The sequence below is a fragment of the Amblyomma mixtum genome, chromosome 6 (genome assembly GCF_055824585.1).
Source record: "Amblyomma mixtum isolate Tamu chromosome 6, ASM5582458v1, whole genome shotgun sequence".
In the NCBI taxonomy this organism is placed as follows: Eukaryota; Metazoa; Arthropoda; class Arachnida; order Ixodida; family Ixodidae; genus Amblyomma; species Amblyomma mixtum.
The window spans coordinates 90511796-90536812 of record NC_143017.1 but is presented as its reverse complement, the minus strand read 5'-3'; the positions used below and the strand labels follow the sequence as shown (position 1 = coordinate 90536812).

At 46.3% G+C, this 25017-nt stretch overlaps 1 protein-coding gene and 1 pseudogene across 1 annotated transcript; one reads left to right on the top strand and one right to left on the bottom strand.

Moving 5' to 3' along the window:
• Positions 1 to 19988: 19988 nt before the first annotated feature.
• On the top strand, positions 19989 to 22098 carry LOC149339635 (uncharacterized). The gene is made up of 3 exons (XM_089550959.1): positions 19989 to 20017; positions 20616 to 20684; positions 21558 to 22098. The coding sequence occupies exons 1-3, from the start codon at positions 19989 to 19991 to the stop codon at positions 22096 to 22098; spliced, it is 639 nt and encodes a 212-aa protein (XP_089407085.1).
• A 198-nt stretch (positions 22099 to 22296) lies between these two features.
• Positions 22297 to 24044, bottom strand: LOC149339634 (uncharacterized; annotated as a pseudogene).
• Positions 24045 to 25017: the final 973 nt, after the last annotated feature.

Below are 25017 nucleotides of genomic sequence, written 5' to 3'. Positions count from 1 at the left end.
AAAAACTTTTTATGTGCCTTTGCACCTGGCATGGGATGAAATTTGCAGCCTGATTCTGAGTGTCCTTATTACACAGTGCATCATTGAATCTCTGGCAAGGCGCCTTTAGATTTGGAGAGATTAAAGGTCTCCAATGTGTCGTTCCATAAAGGTCTGAAGGACGGCCTACATAACGCCTACAATGTAATCACTGGAGTCTCTTTCCGTGACACTGTTGGGGGTGTGCCCATTTAAATGGCTACATGCGCATGTACAGAGTCAGCGCAATATGCGCTTCGACAATTTATAGATGCGTACAAGGCACATCAGAAGTCCCCAGGCAACATGGTGCACTTTTGAGCCGTCTAGATGAGGGCAAATTTCCGACACCCTGGTCGTCAGAACCCCTGTAGAGGTAGCAGTTCACTTTAAACACGAATGGAGTAAAAAGGGAATAAGCTATGGCGCACTCCCTTTATGGGGTAGGGTATGCTACCCAAGCCCTGGGGTAGATTTTCATCTAAAAAAAAAAAATACGGAATATACTTTCTATCGGCAACGGAAACAAATTCCCCTACTCGAAACATGCGAAGTTCTAGCAGTTATGAAGATTTTAACACGGATTTCAACCTGCTGTATTTGCTAATCTCAAGACTTCCGGTGCTGCGTTTCAGAGACTCCTCCCATTGCAAACTGCACCAAGTTACTATGCTTTGCAGTGGCAATATGCCTCCGTTGCCGATAGTAACCATTCCGTATATTTCGTGATCGAAATTTCGAAACCCTAATAAGGAGTGCGCTAGAAGGCACCTCACACCCTTTTTACTCCCATATAGGCGTATTCATGCTCAGAGTGTACATTATCATCCCTAAGAACCCTGGCAGCTTCACATGCGTTTTAATTAGTGCCAGAATATAAAGCTAAAAAGGAGACCCTGTGGCCTGGGAACTTTTCACGTACCTGTACATGTGACCAGAGCCCGTTAGTGAAGTTTCGGTTAAAACAGTTGAGGTCTCAGCGTCTAATTACTTTGTTGGGCATGCAAAGCATTTGCATATTTAGCGCAATGATTTTATGCTGTTAATCAATTGTCATCCTAATTAATGCTCCCAAACTCTGATATTAATGCGGCTCAGTTTCTTAACGTTGTAGGCCTTCCATTGTTTGTCCTGGCACTCATTTACCACGTAGCCCTCGCACCATTTAACTTTCATCCGTCATCATCAACGAAGGATTATTGGTAAGCCGTGTGGAATAGAGCGAGCGTTTTGTTCACAGCTTCCCTCGACTTTTGAACTTATTTTTTTTCCAGTCACATTCGCGCCCGTGAACTTCAATTATTTTAGCTGCGTTTACTTGTATTTTGTTGCGTGTGTCGTATCGTTCGCCGAGTTTTTCTGCTTGTTTTGAGCTGATAAGGAATCCGTTAATCACAATTCGTGGCGCTTTCGACTAGATATATAACATCCGTTCAGTTGCGCCGTCAAGCGCGGTGCTGTTCAGTTGTTTCATTTACAATTTTGCTGCACCTGCTAGGGCACCTAAGCGACTTGTTTCTCTCACTGGTTTGCAGTTAAATCTTTTCTACGGCATCGACGCTGTTTGTTCTGAGGTTCTCATCCACGAAAAAAAAAAATGAGCACATTTAACGGTTGGGGGGAAGTTTAAAATAATTTGCCAGGTTGTATTTGGTCCCCATGTATGTCGATTGTAGTTCGGCGTGCAGAATGCAGTGGCTCATGGCCATCAAGCCGTGGCAAAGGTGGATGATGTATACATATAACTCCACACCTTGCCAATTTCACTCGTCATGTGTTCACAATTTGTATAGGGCATTCAACCACCATTCCATATGGGGAGTGTCACATCATGATAAACAAATTTGCTATGTCAAAAACAAAATTTCCAAAGGCAAGTTCCTTCTAAGAAAAAGGCAACAAGGAATTTGGTTAATACCTCGGAATAAATAACAACTGCAAAGTTCTCAATTATTGACGTCGACATGTTTGAATGAAACGAATTTTTGAAGCATGGTAATGAGCTAGCAGGTAAAGAAATTCAGTCCTAAATGGCGCATATAGACCTGTGGAAGTCACGATACAGCATGAGAGGGCCTGTGCTGTGTATTCACGTGGCTTTTTGAAGTGGGCTCGCCAGTGCAACGTCAGCGATTGGGCATGTCGAAACCGCGCTACAAATTACCTTCCGGAAAAAGAATCGAAGCACGATTAATCGAAAACGTAAAATATATGTTTCCATTAAGTATACACAAAATACACAGGTCAGAGGCTCCATAGTAAGAAGCATTCAAAACGAGTTCCGCAGACGGCTACTGGATGGCGCCACCCGTCGGCACTTGTCTCCATCGGCGACCCTAGCTTCGGATTTCTGCATAAACGCTGTTATTAGAAGTAAACGGTAGGATGTTCTCTTTGGCTGCTTGTTCAGGAAAGAACAAAGTGTAAATAAAATGCTCTTCGCGCGTAAATGACCTGGAGTAATCAATGCGCTAACGAAACTGTGACGCTTTCCATTGCATCACATTATAGTTGCGGTCGGGGTTTGGGCGTTTTGAGAGCGAAACATTACACCTTAACTAGGGTGCTGTCAGCACTGCTCTTTATCGGATGAAGTATTACCTAACATGGACATGGCTAAATCACCTACAATGTAGAAGATTACCATATATGTGATAATCGACCTCAAGAGTGCGTACCATACATAGCTGTCTTGGATATCTCTTAATCATGAGGCGACTGTGGTACATTGTAAAGTACATAGCTGTCTTGGATATCTCTTAATCATGAGGCAACTGGGGTACATTGTAAAGTACTGTTACGAACATATCAAATCAAATGCTTAGAGGAACGCGATACAGTTCTCTAGGGGGCTGGAAAAAAGGCATAGACAAGCCTGGCAAGTGTCAGCCCTCTTCCCCTCCCCATTTGTCGCAGCACTCGGTATATCAACGAAAAGAAAAGCAAAAAAAGGGGGCAAAACCTAAGTACACAACCAAATGCACAATCGGAACGCGAAACCTTATATTAAGCAATTAATTCATACAACCGCACTGGAATGGTCTAATCTGCTGATGCCTAGCAAAATCTTACTATTAAAGTTTGTTCTTCACTCAGACCACTTATAAAACCAATGGGGTCCGTTTTTGACAATAAATAAAAAAACTAGAAGCGGCCTGAGGAGAAATCTGCGGATATCGGTTGTTATGTGACAATATTACGATATGCGAAACAAATGAGTTCATAAACATCTTCCTTTTGTAGACTGCGTTTTTTTCAGAATTTCAGAGTGTGAGTAAGCCGTTGGGGGCCACGGGTTCACGGGCTTTGCAGCATCATTGGGCAATTTCAATGCACAAAGGTCCGTAGCCCTTACGTGCACTATGCAGAAACTGGGTGTTCGTCTAGTCCGCTCATTGCAACCCATATTTCTCAGACGCACATTCATGCACTGATTCACTCACACGCTCAAACACATTGTGCAATGCTATATTAATTTTAAATTGTTTATATCTCGGTAAAACAACTTAGGGAACTTTGATAATTAGCGCAGAGAAAAAATAATTAACTTACGCTATAGTTTCTCCTACAAAGTGGCGACAATAGTTTGAAGTAATTTTTCGACTTGCATATGTCACAGATTTCCTTTAGGAAAAAACGGCATCCTGCAGGGTAGTTGTTCCATTCCGGAAGCAGCTTTTCTTCAAACTGGGAATCTGCCGTGAAAGCGCGATGCGTTGTTGGAAGTTGTCATTTAATGTAACTACTGTTCATTCTTTCCTCTATCAGTCTTCACCTAAAAAGAAAGGGTTTTCCCATGACTTGGTAGTTCCTGGGTGGACATCTCTGTTGTCAAATAAAGCTAAGTATAAAAGGAAAAAATGTATATGATTATTGTTATTATTCACATCAACATACAGGGTGTTTCACCTAAGACTTTCTGCAATTTTTAAAAATAAGCTATTTGAATTAGATGCGCGCTTTTTCTGGCATAGCATTGTCAGTGGTGTAGTACATCATAATTTAACTAAGACGTGCTAACTAGCAGGCTTGTTAACCAATATTTAATGGTTTGGTTTGGTTTATGGGGTTTAACGTCCCAAAGCGACTAAGGCTATGAGAGACGCCGTAGTGGAGGGCTCCGGAAATTTCGACCACCTGGGGTTCTTTAACGTGCACTGACATCGCACAGTACACGGGCCTCGAATTTCTCCTCCAAAGAAATTCAGCCGCCGCGGCCGGGATCGAACCCGCGTCTTTCGGGCCAGCAGCCGAGCACCATAGCCACTGAGCCACCGCGGCGGCCCAATATTTAATAGTTAACTTTTAAACTATTACCGTTGGGCTCCTTAATTATTGAGAGGCATGTAGCCCACCGTAAGTAATGTTCATATCCGTTTTTAGAATTTCGAGAACGCGATTATCCTCGGCGCTGTGGCCCAACATATTTCGCTTACATCGCGCCAAAATACATGCGGTTTGAGAAGCTTGCAGGCAAAGCAACCTCTCCAGTGAACCTAACTCGTCGAAATAGCCAAAATTTGTTGGGCCACAGCGCCGAGGATAATCGCGTTCTCGAAATTCTAAAAACGGATATGGACATCACTTACGGTGGGCTACATGCCTCTCAATAATTAAGGAGCCCAACGGTAATAGTTTAAAAGTTAACTATTCAATATTGGTTAACAAGCCTGCTAGTTAGCACGTCTTAGTTGAATTATGATGTACTACACCACTGACAATGCTATGCCAGAAAAAGCGCGCATCTAATTCAAATAGCTTATTTTTAAAAATTGCAGAAAGTCTTAGGTGAAACACCCTGTATATAAAGAGAGCTCGGTGCTTGGCAATGACAACACACAATACAGAGAATGCAATGCACACAGCAGAAATGCTAAAATGAATTTTAAAATAAACTATAGGCAGTGATGAGTCATTAACGCAGTAAATGATGAATTATCCAAGAATAGAATAAATAAACAATTAGCAAGGTAATAAGTATGTCACAATAATATCATCGTACCTCAGACAGAGATGATGGTAATGCATAAAATTGTTTGCCACGCAACAAAATAACATGTAACATGCAAGCAAACATGAGTAATTTGCTGATTAAATTATTACTGTTATGTGCTGCATTGCTGAAATGGTACTTCACAGTAGAGTTACTTAGTGAAAACGTTATCTCATATGAAAACCTTATATGGTCCACACGCACGCACGCACGCACCCACACACACACACACTCTCTCTCTCTTTCTTTCTTTGTTTCTTTCTTTCTTTGTTTCTTTCTTTCCTTCCTTCCTTCCTTCCTCCTTCCTTCCTTCCTTCTTTCTTTCTTTCCTTCCTTCTTCCTTTCTTTCTTTCTTTCTTTCTTTCTTTCTTTCTTTCTTTCTTTCTTTCTTTCTTTCTTCCTGTCTTTCTTTCTTTCTTCCTTCCAGGGCCATCTTGCGCAATCAGTAAGATGACCATGTTGCTTAGGCTGTTGCAACCTGCGCGCATTACACGCAATGGTATGCCCGAGGGCGTATAATTTAGTGATGGAACAGACACTGTGGGAGAAGCTCACGGTGACCTCTAGACAAGCGAGCAGCGTGCACTCTATATAGAGAGGACTGAAACTGGTGTGGAAGCTTGTCTTTTGGGCAACTACGGCGTTGCCACAGCCATAGTCTTTAAAAAACCAGAAGTACTCCCTCAGCCGGAGATTTCACTAACTGCGAATGAGTCATTAGCCACAGTCAGTCTCCTGCGCAATCGTACGCAGCGAGAGCGAAGTGTTGTATGCAGTCAGCCCAATGACGCCTTCTTTTTGGCCTCGAGAGCCTGTGCGAGTTTTGCATATCTAATGATGCAATCCGCTTTTCGGCCGTGGCACGCAGTATACGTACTTGCGGGAAACTAGTGTTCAATATGTCATAAGGCTATTTCTGTCATGTGAGATAAACTAGTGCCCAGTGTGTTATAAGGTTATTTGCGTCATGCGTGTGGAGGGGCACTTGAAAGCATACTTGCATGCTGTCGTTTGTGTTCAATTCTGAGTCGACATTTCAGCAGTTTCTTCCCGTAGTTAGATTTACGTAAATCTAACTACGGGAAGAAACTGCTGAAATGTCCTGAAAACAGTACTGTTTTCAGGACTTGAACATTCCAGCAATGCGTTATTCTAGGCAGGCACAGAGAGAGAGAGAAAAAAAAGAAGAGCGCATTGCTTTTCTTGCCGAAAGCTTCAAAAAGGTGGCACAGACATTTTCCGCTGTTTCTCGATGGCTCGTACCCAGATGCGCTGCCGTCATAAGTGTGAATACATGCAAATTTATAATAAAGAATGTATGCTGCGCATTTCTTACGATCTAAATCGCACATGGCTACACGATTAGGCGGTACTTGTGGCTGCGGTAAAATCTTTACCATATGTGCGCTATTCAGTTAATGATCTATTATTCTCACCTCTCACGGGTTGTGACGTCACCCGCCTTTCGAGCGGCGTCAACTTTTATAAGCTTTTCGAAAATAGCCACGCACACCCACAAGGGTTGTTCTCAAAGGGAGAGCATCAGCTGAGTGCATCGTCCATTGATGCTGGCAGCAATGCTAATTCCAAGGCTAATTCCACCTCTAGCATACAACAACTCAACTCAACTCACAATGAGGTCGAAGATGAGATCGCACCAAACCTACACGTTTGTTTTAGCTTTGGTTCAGGGGGGTTTAACGTCCCAAAGCGACTGAGGCTACGAAAGACGTCGTGATTTATTGGGGTTTAACGTCCCAAAGCAACTCAGGCTATGAGGGACGCCATAGTGAAGGGCTCCGGAAATTTCGACCACCTGGGCTTCTTTAACGTGCACTGACATCGCACAGTACACGGGCCTCTAGAATTTCGCCTCCATCGAAATTCGACCGCTGCGGCCGGGATCGAACCCGCGTCTTCCGGGTCAGCAGCCGAGCACCATAACCACTGAGCCACCGCGGCGGGTCCGTATGTAAGACGTCAGCATTGCAAAACTCTGGGGAACAAAATGTGAAAATGGGGCACTCTTTCATTCTGTGCCATTTTTAGATGCAGCGCTAACCATATAGGCCAGGTAAATAAAATACGCATTGCTCAATTGCCTCTACTTTTTCTTTTCACTGCGGCGTGAGACGCATGCGTGTTCTGCACCGCGCTGCTCGTTCATAATTTATGTGAAGTAAGTAGACTCACAAACAGGTGCCCTTTTTTTTTCACAGGCCCTGTGCTGTTGACCACTTGCAACATACGCAGTGATCCACCGATCGGGTGTCTACAAAGCTAACGCAGCGACCACTCCACCTACAGATTTGTCTGCACTTTAGGTCGACGAAGTTGTTTTAGTTTAGCTTCGTTCCCGACCCACACTCCTCGCGTTTTCGCTCGAATCGATGTATCTGTGTTGTACGACACCAAATAAAACGCAGACGAACGACAACTGGCGCGTATGTCACGCTGTGGTACGCAATCGCGTCCATAAAGGTGCCTGACCGCGTGTTCAAGGCATCGGAGACGTGCGGTCTGACCACTCTGTACCACATTAATAAGAAGAAAACGAACTAAGCATGTTCGTCTTATAAATCTGGACACTGAGTTCACGCGCATTTGCATCGGCGCTTCCATTAAAACGCTCCGGTCCCGCTTTACGTCATCGCAAGCACCACCGGCTCTTATACGCGCCTCGGTTTCCCCACCAGCACCCGAGCCAACGAACGCTATAGGCGAACACCTAGCGAGTCCCAATCGATGCCCGCATCTCCGGCGGCGGGGAATTCGAGCCGGGCCGAGATGGAAGTGCTATCAGGGGCTCGCATTACAGCGGATGCTTATCGCGCGGGGGGAGGACGCGTATGGAAGGCAGCGCGAGCGGTTGGGACAAAGCGAGAGAAAAACAAGAAATAAGTCGGTGCGCTAATAAACGCACAAGAGAAAAGGCGAGATCGCGCGCGGCGGCCAGGTTTAATATGCTTCGAGCCGCAGTATTATATAGGGACGGCATTCTCGGGGACCAGCCGCGCGCGCCGCCGAGTGTGTGTGTGTGTGCGCGCAGTGCGCGCGATCCTTCTTGCTTAGCGCAGCGGCGGAGAGAGTCTTTCCGGGTGGTCCGTTCTTGTCACCGAGCCGCCAAATGAGCGATAACTGTCCTTGATCATTTCGCTCACCAGTATATATACGTATAGGACCTGTAAACAGCCCTCCCCAGAATCTACATTTCCAGTTCCACTGTGTGCAAGCAGCGCGGTCGTCAGGTGTTTGTTTGTGCGCGGCGTTTGTGGGTGTCTTGTCTGTGAGTGTGTATGTGTGTGTCCTTGCGCGGCGCGTCGTCCGTAGGCTGGACTGCAGTTCCAAACCAAAACGCCACCGCCGGCCCCTTTGGAAGGCGATCGGTTCCAGTGGACGACCACTCGCTCATGCTCTTGACTTCAACCGTTCTTTTGTTCCTTCCTGTCTTCCTTCGCCGGGATCTCCCTGCCATTGCTCCCCCCCCCCCCCCCCCCTCTCTACTCACCCCACTTCCAAGACTCCGCTAGCTCCACTGCGCCTGCATCCTCCTCCTCTCCCTCTTCTCACGGCTCCTGGAGCCTGGTCACTCACTCGTCTTGGTGTCGCTGTTCCCACGTTCCCAAGCCGCGCAGGCGCCGGTCTTGAGAGTTTAACGAGCGGACCGACGACGATTCGAACACAAGGCGGAGCGAGGCGTCGGAAAGGATTGCGGGAACGGGTTAAAACTGCGTCCCCTCCTGGCGCCGTGGTCGCCGTGGTTCTCGAGGATCAGAAGCCAAGGGAAGAGGCGGTTACAGGAAGGACGTACACACATCGCATCGATGGCGCAGGTCCGCGCGATTTAGGTGATGAGGCGTGCATGTCGCGTTCTATGTAGCGCTCCGATGCTGAATGCGAGATGATGATTGACTACCACGACCACTACGAGAACTGTGTAGTTCAGAGGAGCACAGCAGAGCCTATGCACCGTGGCGGCGGGAGGTGGGGAAGCAGGTGAGAAGGAAGAAAGGCAGCGGGGAGCCACCATCACAAGCGTTGCTCGTTGAATGCCGCGTCGTTTGCTGTGCGGTGACCCACACGGGACCGTCGCTGGATTGTGTACGGTTCTCGCTATCCGCGGCGCGCGCCTTGGCGAGCCGCAAGTTGCACCTTTTTTATTGCACCTGAGTGATTTGGCCTTTTACTATACGTTTATATGCAGTTGAAGGTGTTCGTTGCTTTTTGCTCGGGCATTTGGAAATGCGACTGCGCGCTGCTGACTGCAGGGGTGGAGGGCCGGCACGGTGCTCGTAGCCGAAAAGGACGAAATATGTCGACTACCTCCACCCTCCTGTTCGTGCTCAACACACACACGTAGCTTCTTTCTCTTCTCCCTGTGGGAGGAGGGAGGGTCAGGTGATAAATCAAACCGGGTCCCCGCGTTCTGACGCGAGTCCCGCCGGGCTGAGTCCGCTGTCGCTGCCATCGCCCCAGTGCAAAGTTTGCCCCCGGTTTTCCGCTGTGCCCTCTTCGCTTCCCCATGTACGGAGACATCGGGGTCGCAATAGGTCTAGTTTGCAACCCCAGCCCGTAGGTCTGCTCCCGCTTTTTGTGCGCATGTGTTGGCCTCCGTCATTGCTTGCTCTTGTTTATTTTTTCCTCCTCCATCTCTCCCTCGTATGCTCTGATCTTGCTCTGGGGGCTTGATAGCATGCGGACATATTACGGACATTTTAATGGTCCCAGAAGTTAGCAGCTTTTTCACGGACGGGAAGCAATTTTATCTTTCCCGCAGTGGTTAAGGCTCTTATTCTTCCCGGTTTTCCGAAAAAGAAGTTAGCGAGATAAAGAAAGAACAATAAACTCAGTTTTTTATTCATACGAGAAATTAAATTATTTCTGGTCCATTCACTACGCACCTCTAGACAATACAGTCCGTAGCTTACTATACGCTAGCAGTGGCGGTAGAGAGACAGCTCGGAAGATCATTCAGTCAGAATAACTCGCTCAGTCAGAGCTCAGTCAGAGGTCTCTCAGAGCTCAGTCAGAGCTCGCTACTTATCCAGCTACTCTGAACGTTGCGAAGCGCTCCATTTTGTGCCCACCGCGCACCGAGCCTCCAGACTGAAGTCAACGTTCTGTCACGCATGCGTTTTTTAAGCTGTTGCTCTTTTTGCACTATCCTTTCTCCCCTCTACTTATTTTTTTTCTTCCAGTAGACTCATTTACCGACCGTTACAAGAAGCCTTTTAGTCGGAACACCATCAGGTTGCCTACCGCGCATTATATGTGAAGGGGAAAAGCAATGCACAAAAACGCTCATACGTTAGCGCATGTTGCGGCCTTTTCTCTGCGCCCCGTTAAGCGCTGTTCTGTCCTTCGAAAACATAGCGCAAAAAGGACACGGACGACACAGAACTGTCCAGTTCTGTGTCGTCCGTGTCCTTTTTGCGCTATGTTTTCGAAGAACTGTTACCAACTAGCCCAAACCAAGCTACTGTTCTGTCTCCATGTCTATCAACTATTGGTCCATATCCGTGCACTAAAGGAGATGGCGATAATGTCACCAAAAGGGGCGCCACTCACGAAGTGTGCCCACCTGCAACTGTTTGGGCCTATATACCTAAACGGTCAGTCCGTAGGCGTCGGGCTGCGGAATATGAACGCACGCGCACACGTGCGATAAACGGGACTGGCGCATTCCTGCATTCAGAGCATGCGAGCCGCCACCGCGCCCTCCCCACTACTTGGAAAAAGAAAAAAAGAAACGCCCGTTTGGGGAGAGGAAGAAGAGAGAGCACTGGCGATGGGAGAAGAAAAAAAACTGACGGGTTTTTGATTTACGACCTCTTCATTCATTGCTGACAGGTGTAAAAAGGAGTTGCCGAGCCCATTGTTCGGTCCACTCCCTCACTCCCTCTGCGCTTTAATCTTTTGCCCCCCCTTACGACGCGTGTTTCGGGGCCGCTTTTCCGAGAAACTGCATAACGACGACGATGGGGGAAAAAAGGCACGGGAGTGGAAGGGTTTTCGACATCGCGGGCGATGGTTCGTTATGCAGGCATACCGCGTGCGGGCACCCGCTCCCGAAATGGGGGCAAGGCTCGCTCGCGCTTCTTTTTCCGCTTTTGTCTTTTATTTTAACTTAGTTGTTTCTTTCTTCGTATTCGTGGTATTGCTTACGCCGCGAAATTAGAAAGAGATGAGTTGGCCGCTGAGAGGAGCTGCGATCGCAGGAAGGCCGAAAGCCGAGTCGATGAGCGCGCACTTCAAGAAAGCGCACCTCGGTGTTGAGAATAGCGGTAAAGGAAGAAAAGGAAGCAGTGCGTGCAGAAACGGGAAGGCGGTCTCTGGGGTTCTGCTCTGTCTGTGTAGTTCGCGGCAGTGGGGAAGCGCGGTGCGGCCGGGAGAAAATTGGGAGGGTCTACCAGCGCCGACGCGACGTCGTTTTCCCTAATCTCCGGTCGACTGAAGGTGAAGGATGGCGCCCCGGGGGACCGCTGGCAAGGTTTTTTTGGGGCGAGTTGCTCGCCAGCGCAGCCTGGCGGCTTCGATTTGTGTCGTCAGGCTCGGTGGTGTGCGTGCTGCTGCGTGCGCATGCGTCTATATGTGTGTGTGGACACGTGCGAATGGTGCGTTGCTTGTTTCTCTATTTTCCTTTTTTCTGATCGTTCACGTCTTTTATTCCCCCCTCTAGCTGTGCCCGACCCGACCTCTTGGAAACTCGAAGCCCATATATGTCGCGCTCTATGGTCCCGTATACATCAGTGTGCGTGCTCCATTTTGTCTGTTGGACGACAGTGCGCTTGAGTTATTTGCAACGGTTTTGCCGCTCGGTAAGTGTTTCCGCTCTTCCACATGCGAGAGGGTAATTCTTGATGCGCCCACCACACTGCGCTTGGCTGGTCGCTGGCTCTTTCGATTTAGCGCGGAAAGAACTCGCGGGCTCTTCAGGCGCTTTGAGACTTTTATCCGGTTGCTTAAAGGCAACCTTTTTTTTTGGTTCTTTTCTAACTAGCATGTGTGCTAAAAAAGAAACAAAGAAACTTCTATTATGCATGTCACAAAGAGGGAAAAGAAAGGCGGTGTACACATCTCTTGGTAACGTTCTTCAGCTTATCTACATAGCGGTTATATTCTCTCAGAGAAGGCGAAATTGAGCTACGGCAAATAAATATTGTTTGTACGACTTTGCCAAATTTCGTGCCCTCCATTTAATGTAGACGCCTCGCAGTCAACGTAATGTGGTGTTTTTTTTTTTTACAAGAAGCTTTCTGCAGAATTAACTAGTTCATCGAGAAAGGTGTAGATGTCACCAGGGGATCCGAAAGCTGTGTACACAGACCACAAAGGCTTTCACAAGGGTGGAAACTCGGGCGAGTCGGTAACAGTGATCCATGGTATGTGAGGTAGCGCAAAACGGGACAAGGGATAGAGAAAGGCGCCCACAACACTTGCGCTAACTTCGGCAGAAACCAAGGCGACAAAGACGAACGTGATCCGTGAGGGAAAACAGGTAAACGATGAAAATATGGTGAACCAGAAACTCTGGGCACGCACGACTCAAAGATTGTTTTAGAAGGCCAACTCTCTATTGGACATGGTAGAGAGAGGGTGTGGTAGATGGTCCTTGGCGATCACAAAATGAATAAGGGAGGGGAAAACCTCAGGTTGCTTGAGCCGGGAGATAGAGACTGCTTGCTGACACATTTATCTGCCAAAGCAGCGATACGCGCTGCTTCAATAATTTCACGTGTTAACTGATCCCGGTGTCTGGCCACGATCGAGCGTCCTTACAGTGCAAAGCCAGATTACTTCCAGTAAAAGTTTTCAAGTTGTTTTTGTGTTCACGAAGCTCTCATTCAAGCAACGACCAGATATATACCAACATACCGCTCGCCCCTAGAGAGTGGGATGTCATAAACAATGCCTTCAGTACATTTCACGATTTTTTTTTTTGCATTGCAACTTTTGGGGGTGTTTATCGGCGGGCAAAGTTTTTTTTTTTTTTTTGGATAGCGCACTTAGTTTTTCTGGGGCTGAAAAAACCACGCGAACATGCTTTCGTCCCAATTTTCTTGTGATTGTTCGACAGGCAATGAATGTAGGGAATGACGGCAATTTTGCCTTTATTATTTTCTGAAAGCGCAGACGGTAGTTGATCTTCCTGGCGCTTCTTCTTCGGTATGCCTCCGGTGACAGATATCAGCTGGGTAGCCTGCTTCATGGAACCTTGCTAGTTGTTCGTGAGAGCTCTGGCTGATGAGGTGGGGGCATGTCTTTTCCAGGGCATTTTTAAAACATAAATTAACAATGCCTCGTGTTGTGTGCGTCTTTCCCTGCCCCTTGTCCCGTTTTGCGCTACCTCACATACCATGGATCACAAAGGCTTTGTTTGTTTTGTCGTTTAATTCTCTACGATGAAAAAAAAGATGAAACAGAAAAAGCCCACGGTGGCAGAGCGCGGCCGCGGACATCCCTCCAAGTACCACTGCTCCTGCGCATTAGGTCCTCATGAAAGGACACTGCAGCGATAAGTCCATCTTTTTGGTTGTTGTTGGCCACAAAAGAAAAAGAAGCGGAGATGGTCTGAGAACAAGTTCGGGAAGCTTTTGGGGCTTAAGAAGACCGGCTTTCAGAAAACAGCGATGCACGCTGTAAGCGTGGTGCTTCTCTTGCACCATTTCTTTCTTGAACCTTTGTTTGTTTTTTTCTGTGTTGTGTTCGCCACCTGAAGTCACCGTTCTAAAGTAACAAGCCTATGTGTAATAAGTGCAGTGTGGTGCAGTGCCTGACCGCCAGTGTCTGTTTAATAAAGGTGTTTATACGCGGTGTTGATATTGTTGATTGGCGGCATTTTCACAGTATAGCTAGAGCTTCGATGAACCGATGGGGCCATTGTAGAAACTGTGACTTTGCTAAAGGCACATTACCCTACTTGATGCGTTCGGTTACTATTAACCACAGCCAACAGGTTTGTGCTGATTGAGACACTCCTGCTGCGTGTACACTGGTTGTTAATTGTGCTCCCTGAATAGAGCAGTGCCAGAAACTCCAGTAGCAACAGCCCAGTATGCCTGTACGTTCATGGGCCTCGCATTAAATTGTTGATATCTTTATGTGAAACTCATAACACCTTTCTATATTCCGGTCTTTCACATGTACCAACATCGGACTAAACTGACACTTCACGAAGACAAATTGAAGTTAGCCTGTGTGGATTGATTGCCGCATTATAACGACGTAGACGCTTGCACATACACCGAAACAGAGCTTTTGTAAGCTAGAAGCGGCCAAAAAATGAAACGCAGGTGTGGCCATCTTCTGGCCGTTTTCGCAAGCAGACTGCTGGGTGTGAAAAGAACAGCGGATCCCTGAGGCTACGCTACACCGCCATTCACTTGCTAACGGTAATCACGGAGTCGTTTTCTCTCTTGAGGTTCCGAGTTTGAATTGAGTGGTGGGGAAATTTTAAATTCAGTTATCTCCAGCGATAAATGCGTCTTATGCTGCCGTACACTGAACGACATAGGCGCACATACATGCATAACCGATTTTTACTAAGATTAACAATCGGAGAGTTCTCAGCGTTCCTTCCAGGGAAGGAAAGGCTTGATTCGGATTTACAAACTGCGTGCAGTGCACAGGACCTTCGCCTCCCTTGCCGCCTTTCCATAGCGATTAAATAACTGGCAGGTTGAGGGCACGGCGCCATGCCAAGGAGGAAGAAAATGCTCTGTTTGGCGTGAGGAAACAAAGGGACCATTTGTTCAAACACGAGGTGAGAGGGAGACTGTGAAACAAGGAAAACAGAAGAAAAAAGAGGCAATAAAAATGCAGCAAAGAAGGGAATAAAACGAAATATAAAGTCGTTGCATGCGAAGAACCTTTCATGGGGATGGCCTTTGTTGACGCAGGCGGTCGTATTCCCGCTACTGCCGGCTCTGGCACTCTGTCGGTCGGGGCCGCCGCTTCCGTGCTTTCCACCAGCCGCAGACGCCTGGGACACCATTTGCGTGATGCCGTGTCTCTGCGTTGTTTTGTTCTGCGCTGTATGTTTCGTGAAGATTGAAATATCTCTTAGGCGGCCACGGCAAGGATTGGTTCGACCTCTCCAAGAGCCTTGGCCATAAACGGCCTCTTATGATCATCAGCCTAGGCACAGTCACAGACAGCTGAGCGACAAAAGGTTCAAACCTTCGACCTTGGTATCCAAAGGAGATGCTCTAGCTACCGATTGAACCATGCGAGTTTATTTTCTTTTTTTTTACATGAAAGAATACACGGAAGGAAATAAAATTATCTGACAACAGCACAATTGTGTTCACGCTCAAGAGTTAGGTACGCTTTAAAATATATTTCAAAAAAGATTTTCTGGCAGCAGCATTGCGAAACACTTCAGTAATGCTCTGTTTTCTGTTTTTATTGGGGTTTCCAAACTTTAATCTTGTCATTAACAGAAATGTTAGCACGATTTGATTGTTCTTTACAACATCATATTTTGTGACAACCGCAAAAAACTTTCTTTATTACTGTATTTTTGTTTTCCATTTTTCTTCTATGTTCTGCTATTTTTTCACGAGTGATAAACTGTACGATCAGGAAGGGCGTCAAACATGGTAGCGCCATCTTGATCCTCTGTTATCCAATGCATATTTGCACAAGGTACTCAGAAGCCTGGGGTAGAAAACGCTGGAGATAAGGAGCAATGGAGAACACTTCAGTAAACATACCTTCGATAACCCAGTTGAAGTATGGATGAGGACTTGAACATTCACCAGCAAAGTGGTGGAACCAAAAGTCAATATAATAGTGTTTTTCAACTATATAAGGTTCATCAATCTGGGAAGCGGCCAGTGAACAGTTACGATGTGCAGCGAGCATTGGAAGTGGTAATGCAGTAAGTCTATCTATAAATGCAAAGTAGTGGCTAGAAACCCGGACCACGAGAGTGAAATAACGAGAGGAATAAGAACGGGGTGGTGCGCATTTGGCAGTTAAAGGAATAAACTTGCGCAAAGGGATTGCAGAAGAAAACTAGAAAGACGTGACGACAGGAGTGAGCGCAGGACAGTGCGCTCTGTCCTCTCCTCACGTCTCTTTCGTTTGTTTGCTTTTTTTCAATCCCTTTGCGCAAGTGTATTCCTTTAATTGCTGTTATGAACCAACTCGCCAAGACGAAAGTGCGTTTGGCAGGTTTCCCCAGGATATGAATAGCAGCCTACCAACTTAAGAATATTCCTCTAGAGGGTTGTATAATATTTCTTGCCAGAACTCCCGTACGGGGCAGAAACTTGCAGGTTAATGGAAAGGCTTGGAATTAAACTGAGGAGAGCGCAGCGATCTATGGAAAGGAAAATCATACATGCAACGTTAATAGACTGGAAGAAAGCAGAGGGGCCGGGGAATAAACGCGAGTTAATGGCATCCTAGCCAAATCAAGAAAAAAGAAATGGGCAGGACACGAAAAGGGAGGGGAAGATTAGCTGTGGTCCCTTAACGTAACGCAGTGGATTCCCAGAGAACGCAAACGTATACAGTGCTCCACACACCTGCGTATATCGCTCGAACGGTGCACGCTTAAGTGCACTTGCGGCATTTACGAGTGACCTAAGGCTCGAAACAATACCCTATCGTGCATGCACATCCCCATGGGCCGTGTTTAACTTCTGATGTCTTTAAAAGCTGCAACTGCCATTCGTATTACAGAGCAGGTGCCTATAGAGCCTTACATTCGTGTGAACCCGAAAGAAAGGCTACCTGTGACATGGTCAACGCTGAAGACGAAGTGCACCAGAAATCGCAAATCGAAGACAGTGGCAGCGGACAGTCGGGAAGTGTTTCCCTGCATATGTTTATTTCCCGGTCATAAATTCCTTGATCTATACATGGGAAGCATTCAGAGGTGTATCATTTTGCAGTGACGAATGGGATCCATAGTATTTTGCCGAGATCGCCATCTGCTCTCTCCTGGTAAAGGAAAAGAAAATTGAACTGCCTGAGCCGAGTGAGGAGACATTTTCAGTGAACACACACCTTCACGCACCTAAACTGGCTAGGAAATCACTCTGCGCTAATAAACCTATTAAGCCGGTCAATACGACCTACTGTGGAAAACTGCAGAATTGCCTAAATAACCAGTAAAGTGCATTCCCTAGAGAAGCACTTCTTTTTTTTTTAGAATTCGTAACCGTTTATCGCTGAGCACAAGCGAAATCTTTGCAAGGAAAGCACATTAACAGCATCTTCGGCTGCACTTCCTGTTATATGATGTATGTGAGAATGGTTAAGTATAGATTTCTACAATTATTAGCAGCACATAATTAGCACAATACTTTTGTCTTGTAAGAAGAGAGAGAGAGAGAGAGTGTGTGTGTGTGTGTGTGTGTGTGTGTGTGTGTGTGTGTGTGTGTGTGTGTGTGTGTGTGTGTGTGTGTGTGTGTGTGTGTGTGTTTGTGTGTGTGTGTGTGTGTGTGTGTGTGTGTGTGTGTGTGTGTGTGTGTGTGTGTGTGTGTGTGTGTGTGTGTGTGTGTGTGTGTGTGTGTGTGTGTGTGTGTGTGTGTGTGTGTGTGGCGACATCACCCCTGAATCTCATTCTTCATTCGCACTATCCTTTTCCTCCCCTTCCCTTTCCCCTGTGTGGAGTAGCAGGCCAGGGCTATGTCACCACCGGCCGACCTGTCCACCTTTTCCTCATTAAAATTCTCTCTCGTTGTCTTGTTAGAGAAATCGCATTGCGCTAAATAGCGTACCAATTTGGCTAATAAGGCTTTCACTGCATAGGTAAATTTTCCAATTCGTAATCATTTGCAAGTGTCGACGAGCACAATCTCATCAAGAAAAGCTCGTCAGCAGCACCTTCGGCTGCTATTGCTATTACTTGGTGGATTCTATATTGTGCGCAATGATTCGTGTATATGAGGAGCAGTATACGGTAGCGCCTGTGTTATGGGTGTGTGTTCTCTCCCGTTTGCCCGTCGTCCTGGTTTTGCGCAACTCTTATGTTATGGATCAGTACCGACTTGTCCGAATTTCCACCCTGGTGAATCACAGTATACGGTGGTTATGGACGTTAATATAATTAAGAGGAAGTGCTAGAAAATTTCGCCGGCCGACCTGCTTGTCATCATCATCCTGCAGAAGTCTGTTTTTGTTGTTGTTGTTTTTTTCACCCGGAAGGGCCAGAGGATGAAGGAGACCTGCTGTGTACTGAAAAAGTGTCACCTTCAAAGCTTGCACCTGTTTCATTTAACAAGAAATAGCTCTTAGCAAAAGCGTGTCATGCCTGTAAAGTCTTTCCACAGTACTGACGTCTCACGTCATGCGTTCTCGCATCGCTTTACCACAGACTCACTCTCCAGCCGTGGCCTTCAGCGTCCCAAATTCTGGTGCACCGAATGTTTAAGCGATGGTCAAATGTTTAGTTAATTAATAATAACAGTAATTAGCTATTTAAGTGTATTAAATTTACTACCCATTTCATCAACGCAGTTTGGTCCTATATAGAGGCAATGGCGATGTCGTATGCACGGATAAAACGTTGCCACAACACTTTTTGAGACGATGAACAAATCGTTCACTAAGATCTGCAGCGCGAGAAAATGCGATGCCTTTTCCCCCACGAAACCGAGACTTATACCCCTGTCACACTAGCAAATTTAATATGTTATCGCTTAAAGCTAATTGATTAGAAAAGCAGAAGAAAAAACAACCACGTGCCGCCGGTGGGATCCGAACCCACGACCTCCGAATTACGCGTCCGGTGCTCTACCTCTGAGCTACGGCGACGGCTGTAAAACCTTCTGCTTTCGGGGGTATTCAGGGGTATTCAGGGGCTTTCGGGGGGTAACTCAGGACGTTCTACGTTCGCCGCTTATGAACGTGGTTAGGTTACTCGTAAACATAAATACCCCCGAAAGCAGAAGCTTTGACAGCCGTCGCCGTAGCTCAGAGGTAGAGCACCGGACGCGTAATTCGGAGGTCGTGGGTTCGGATCCCATCGGCGGCACGTGGTTGTTTTTTCTTCTGCTTTTCTAATCAATTAGCTTCAAGCGATAACATATTCAGTAATATTCTAAATTGATCAACACCACAAAATAAATAAATTAATTTAAAAAAAATTCCCCTGTGCCCCTTGGTTTCTGTGGCTGTTGGCTTCTGTCATATTTATAACGAGCCCCTCATTCCCCTTCCCTTGTTTGCTTAATTGCTTAGCGAGGGCCTCGGTTCTGGCAGCCTTGATGCCATAGGAAGCATAAGAGGGTTCTCACGCAGCTTCCACCCCCTCCGTTCGATGACGTTCTACGTCACACCTGCGGTAACTCAGGACGTTCTACGTTCGCCGCTTATGAACGTGGGTGGCGCTGATGAACTCTCAAGGTTAGGTTACTCGTAAACATAAATACCCCCGAAAGCAGAAGGTTTGACAGCCGTCGCCGTAGCTCAGAGGTAGAGCACCGGACGCGTAATTCGGAGGTCGTGGGTTCGGATCCCACCGGCGGCACGTGGTTGTTTTTTCTTCTGCTTTTCTAATCAATTAGCTTTAAGCGATAACATATTCAGTAATATTCTAAATTGATCAACAGCACAAAATAAATAAATTAATTTTAAAAAAATTCCCCTGTGCCACTTGGTTTCTGTGGCTGTTGGCTTCTGTCATAGCAAATTTAATGTCATTCGAATCGAATGACATTCGATGCATCTAATGTCATTCGGTTTCTTCCCGTGCTACACAGTAAAAAATAATGTCATTCGCAAATGATGGCAATGACGATCAGGTAAAGAAATATTGCACATATAAGAAAAGTCACAGCAAATAAAAAGTGTTTGTAATGCTTGTTCAGTATGTGTAAAGAAGACAAAAACATTTCTGTACTATTTTTAAGCTCTCAAATAATTATCCCCTACTTGGCTGTAGCAAATCGGTCATCGCAAGCCAAAACAAGACCGAAGTTAACCGCAAATCCAAAAATGGTAAACAAGCAATATGGCTGACATGGCGAAGGAAGGTGGAGACGTTGCTCGGTATGCAAATGAAAGAGAAAATATCACGCGCTTGATTGCAATGTATATGTATCTCCGAGCGAAAAGCAAGAATGAAGAGAGGAGAATGCAAATGGTGATAGAGGCTCAATCGCAAGTCATCAGGAGCTTGCAGCTACAGTTTCTCGCAAATTCTTGTACGATTGCGGCTGTGGTGGCTAACGAAGCCACAATCCATCGAGAATGCTGGGCGTTCCAACGGAATGAACACTGGTTTGAAGACACACTGCCACATCTTGGGGAGAGCAACTTCAAACAAGCTTTCCGTGTCTCAAGAACGACATTCAGGTATATCGTCGAGTCCTGCAAAGTCTCTCTGCAGAAAGAAACGACGAGGATGAGGGAGCCGCTTTCTGTGGAGAAGAGAGTAGCCATGGGGCTTTATCGTTTGTGCTCCTCTGCAGAAGACAGGACTATTGCACATCTTTTCGGCGTTGGTCGTTCCACAGTGAACGTGGTGTTGAGAGAGTTTTGCCAAGCTATGCTCGACCACCTCGAAGGCGATTGGCTGCGAATGGTCCGCCGCAGCGAACTAAAGGAGCGCATGAAGGAATTCTTTGCCTTCACCGGCTTTCCGCAGGGGATTGGCGCTCTTGACGGTGTCACCACCAAAACACAACGCAATTTACTATCATAACTACAAGGGCTGGTAAGTGCTTTTATGACGTGCTTTCATAAAAGTGAACTTTTCATTACGGGCAGTATTATACAACATCGTGGGAGGGTACAGCGCGAACAAGACGAAGGACGAAGCAAGAGGACACACAGACGAGCGCTGACTCGAAACTGAATTTTTTATTGAAAAGAGAAAACATATATACATCATAATCACGTGAACAAACGGAGCAAAGAGCATTGGTCTAGAAAATATTCAGTTTCGAGTCAGCGCTCGTCAGTGTGTCCTCTTGCTTCGTTCTTCGTCTTGTTCACGCTGTACCCTCCCACGATGTATTATTACAAACTGGCCCAGCTATCCATCCTTCTTCAAAGTATTATACAAATATCATGTGCATCGCCTTCGATGGTTATAAAAGAATTCCTACCATTAGTCTTTGTCAAGTGCAGCACTTTCATACCAAAGATGCAAAGAGCTGCGTGCCGTGAGTTTCAAGTGCATTTGCCTTTTAATGTGAGCTCTGATTGGCTATATCCGAGTCCTCCATATCTATTTGTTCTTTGTCAGCCATCTGCAATGAAATCCAAATAATCACTGAGCTGTGATGCGTGGCCATTTGTGGCCGAACAAAGTTTTGACATTTGCAAGCGAAAGGCCATTGTGGATGACTCACACGCTTCATGAGGGTTTTGTTCTCGGTAGCTGCTTATGTGTTTATCTCTCAACCAGTTTATCAGCTTACGTGTTTTGTTTATCTCTTTATCAGTAGTTTGAAAGACACACAGTTTACCAACATGACTTTGTGTTCTGTTAACTTGGTGGATGAAAACACCACCATGAGGACTACCTGCAGTTGAAAACTGGGCTGGTGACATGAAATTGTGCTTTTTCTTTCCTTCTCTGCAGGTACAGCATAATACTGTTGGCCTTGGTGGACCACCAGTACCGTTTCCGGTACATTAATATTGGAGCTCCAGGCCGCTGCCACGACGCCAACGTGTACGGACGGTCAAAGCTGTGCACCTTGATTGAAAGCGGTCACTTAAAATCACCTGTGGCAACGATTGGAGGTTCCGCGGTGACACCAGTAATACTGTGTGATCAGGCGTTCCCTTTGACATCAGCATTGCTCAAACCATTTTCAAGCGCATCTCCAGGGACCCCGGAAGGTACCTTCAACTACAACCTTTCCAAAACAAGGCGCATAGTTGAAAATGCGTTCGGGAGACTGAAGGCTCGTTTCCGGTTTATTATGAAGCGGATGGAGTGCAAGCTGCCCAATGCCAAGAAAGCAATCAGGGCATCATGTGTTCTCCATAACATTTGTGAATCGTTCAGAGACACTGTGGAGCAGCAATGGGAGCAGGATGTACATGCCTTTGATGCATTCTACCAGCAGCCTTCACACAACACCACTGTGTCCAGCGGGACAGGACATGAAGCTTGAGCTGCACTTGCAGAGTACTTCTGGCACCATGCTCAGCGTCCTACATGAGCATCATCAGTGATCAAGCATTGCACCGTGCAAGAAACAGTAGTGTGCATTTATGAACAACATGAACTGTGTGCAAAAAGTGGCAATGATCTTGCTCCTTGCGGCTGGTACAGAGCAGAAAACATATGCATTTTCATGTCCACACAACCTTTATTTTTTACACAATTCTTGCAAGCACGCCAGGAGCGCATTCTCACGTTCTGCACCTTGTTCCTGCAATTGAATGTGTTTTTGCCGGTACTGCTCCTCCCCTTTTGATATGCTTATCGATACTAAGGCGTAGCTGTCGCTGCTCCTGAACGAGCTGCGCAAGTAGGTTGTTAGACTTTTGCCTCCTCCTTTGCTGGGGCCCTGGTAAGCTTGGGCTTCCAGCATTTTCTTGCGCAGGTTCCACTGTGTCGTTTTCTATTGTGTTACTGGCTGACAGAACAGTGTCACAGGCATCAATGCCTGCTGAGGCACCCATGGTCAAGTTTTCAATTTCTTCATCCACGGTGGTGGCTCCATGTGGCTCCTCATTTCCACTTACGTGGCCCCTCTCCATCCGATGAATGATCTGAAATGAATATAAAGTTTCATCACAGCATTCTTTTGCGGGAGCAAGCTTGATCTTAATTATATACTGTCGAAAGGCCGAGATATAGTGCTACATAATATTGCAACAAATAGTATTGATATTCACTTTCAAAGTCCTTGGTCAATGTTGTACAATGCTAGAAGCTTGCACATAAACGTACTCCACAGCACCATGTATTTCTCACTAGTTAAAATTCCACTGCTAACATCTGTAATTCCTCACAAAAGGCAATTGAGAGGTACCATATATCTCGCTACAACATTCATACTATCCAAGATGTGCAAACTCACCTCTTCCACAGTAACGCAGTCGCTTTCCATCATTTCTTCCTGACTGCTCATCGGCAGGGAGTTTAAAAATCTGTGAATGTCCCAATAATATGGCCAGGTGATTTGCCCCTGTCCGGTGCTTTTTTTGTTGATGTCTCTGGAACAGCAAAGGTTACATAAAAATGAGCTAATTATGTCTGCACATCATTTATTTTCACTGTTATCTGCTTTTTGTATGCAAAGCAATCAGCATGCCTGTCTAGAGCACTGTGCTGCAAAACAGTGAAATTTTTTACTGCTGCTCCATACATGCTCCGTACAATGCACTTGTCATTGCAAATGCTACGGCTACGTGCATTCGGGCTAGCCCCAACAATCTCTCTTTAACCGAGTGCCTGTTCACTTTGTGCGACAGCGCGGTGTTCACGCCTTCAAAGCAAACGTCCTGACAACTGTAGCCCACTACCCTCTGTAATGACCTGGGGCAGGAAGGGTCATGAAATAAAGAATGTGAAGTGAAAGCACATGACCGACGTAAGAGAAGTCAATGCATCTGGCGCAAGCCAATCAGCCTGCGCCGCTGTACAAGTCTCCTCGGTAAGAAAATATCCGAAGTCAACCAGGACTGCCTTGTAGCAAAATAACCAGTTTTGTGGTGAACTGCATGGGCGCGGACCATGCAGTCGATAAAAAAGAGCGGCCCACGGTGAACGTTATCCACAGCGGCGTTTACAACACCACGAAGCGTGCTTGCAGCACTGCCTAGAATTTTTTTTTGTACGCCGATGTAGCACTAAAATCGAATATTAGAATTATACTCACCTGTATTTGTTTGCCAGGTTTTCTATCTTTGTTTTGGTTTCCTTGACAGTTTTGTAAATTCCAGCGTCGAGCAGCTTTTCAACGATCACCTGATACACTTTTAAATTGCGTTTTGCCCTTCTTAAGTCTTGCAGATGGTCTTCCCACAGCTTAATAAGGGCGAACGTCTCACTCGGCGTCCAATGCGCCCTCTCCTTTCCTCTTGGGTCCGCTGCCGCAACCGTAGCCATATCGAGTACGAACGAGAGCACGTCAAACGCCGATGAACAACAAACACACAACAAATATGGTGGGCTGCGTCGCCGAAAAAGTGGTCTACATCCGGGCGAGAGAGCGAGAGCAAAAACTTTCCACAACAGCGTTTTCGTGCCGATAATTTCACGCCAGAAGTATATATTTTTGAGTAGAACTCAATAAAAAAAAGGTTACAACTTCTCCCGAGCGCAGATTTTTTTTTTCGTTGCTACCATCTGCTGTGCATCTGGTGTCCAGAGTATGCATTCGGTTCGAGATCGAATGCGAATGTTTTTCGTGAACTCATTCGATGGCGAATGTCATTCGAACCTAATGACATTAAATGTTCCCGTGTAGCAGAACATTAACGACATTAGGTGCGAATGTCATTTGATTCGAATGGCATTAAATTTGCTAGTGTGACAGGGGTATTAGTTCATGAGGCGCGCAGGAAGTTCAACATAGGTGCAAATGCAACGTCCGCTGGCGACATGATGCATTGCCTACGGTGCCCAGTTGGCATTGCAGTTGCTATTGTAGGACAATGTGAAGAATTTGTGTGAGTGCAGCCTACGAGCAGACAAGGGAAGGGAAATGAGGAGCTCGTTATGACACACATACAGCCACTGAAACCAAGGAGCATAGTGGAATTTTTCTTTTTTTTAAATGTGTGGTGTTGATAAATGGCAGATTGATACTGTGATTATCTATCTTTTAAAGATAAATAACTTGAGAGCAGAGAAAAACAACCGCATGCCGCCGGTGGGATCCGAACACACTCCGAATTTCGCGGCCTATACTCTACCAAATGAGCTACGGCGACTGCTGTCCAATCTTCTGCTTTCGGGGTTATTTATGCTGCCTTTACCCTAACCTTGAGCGCGGTATATTCGTCGCAGTGTCAAAAAAACATCATCGCCAACTTATAAGCCGTCTATAAATTTTTCAGCGCACGCGCGCGCACACACA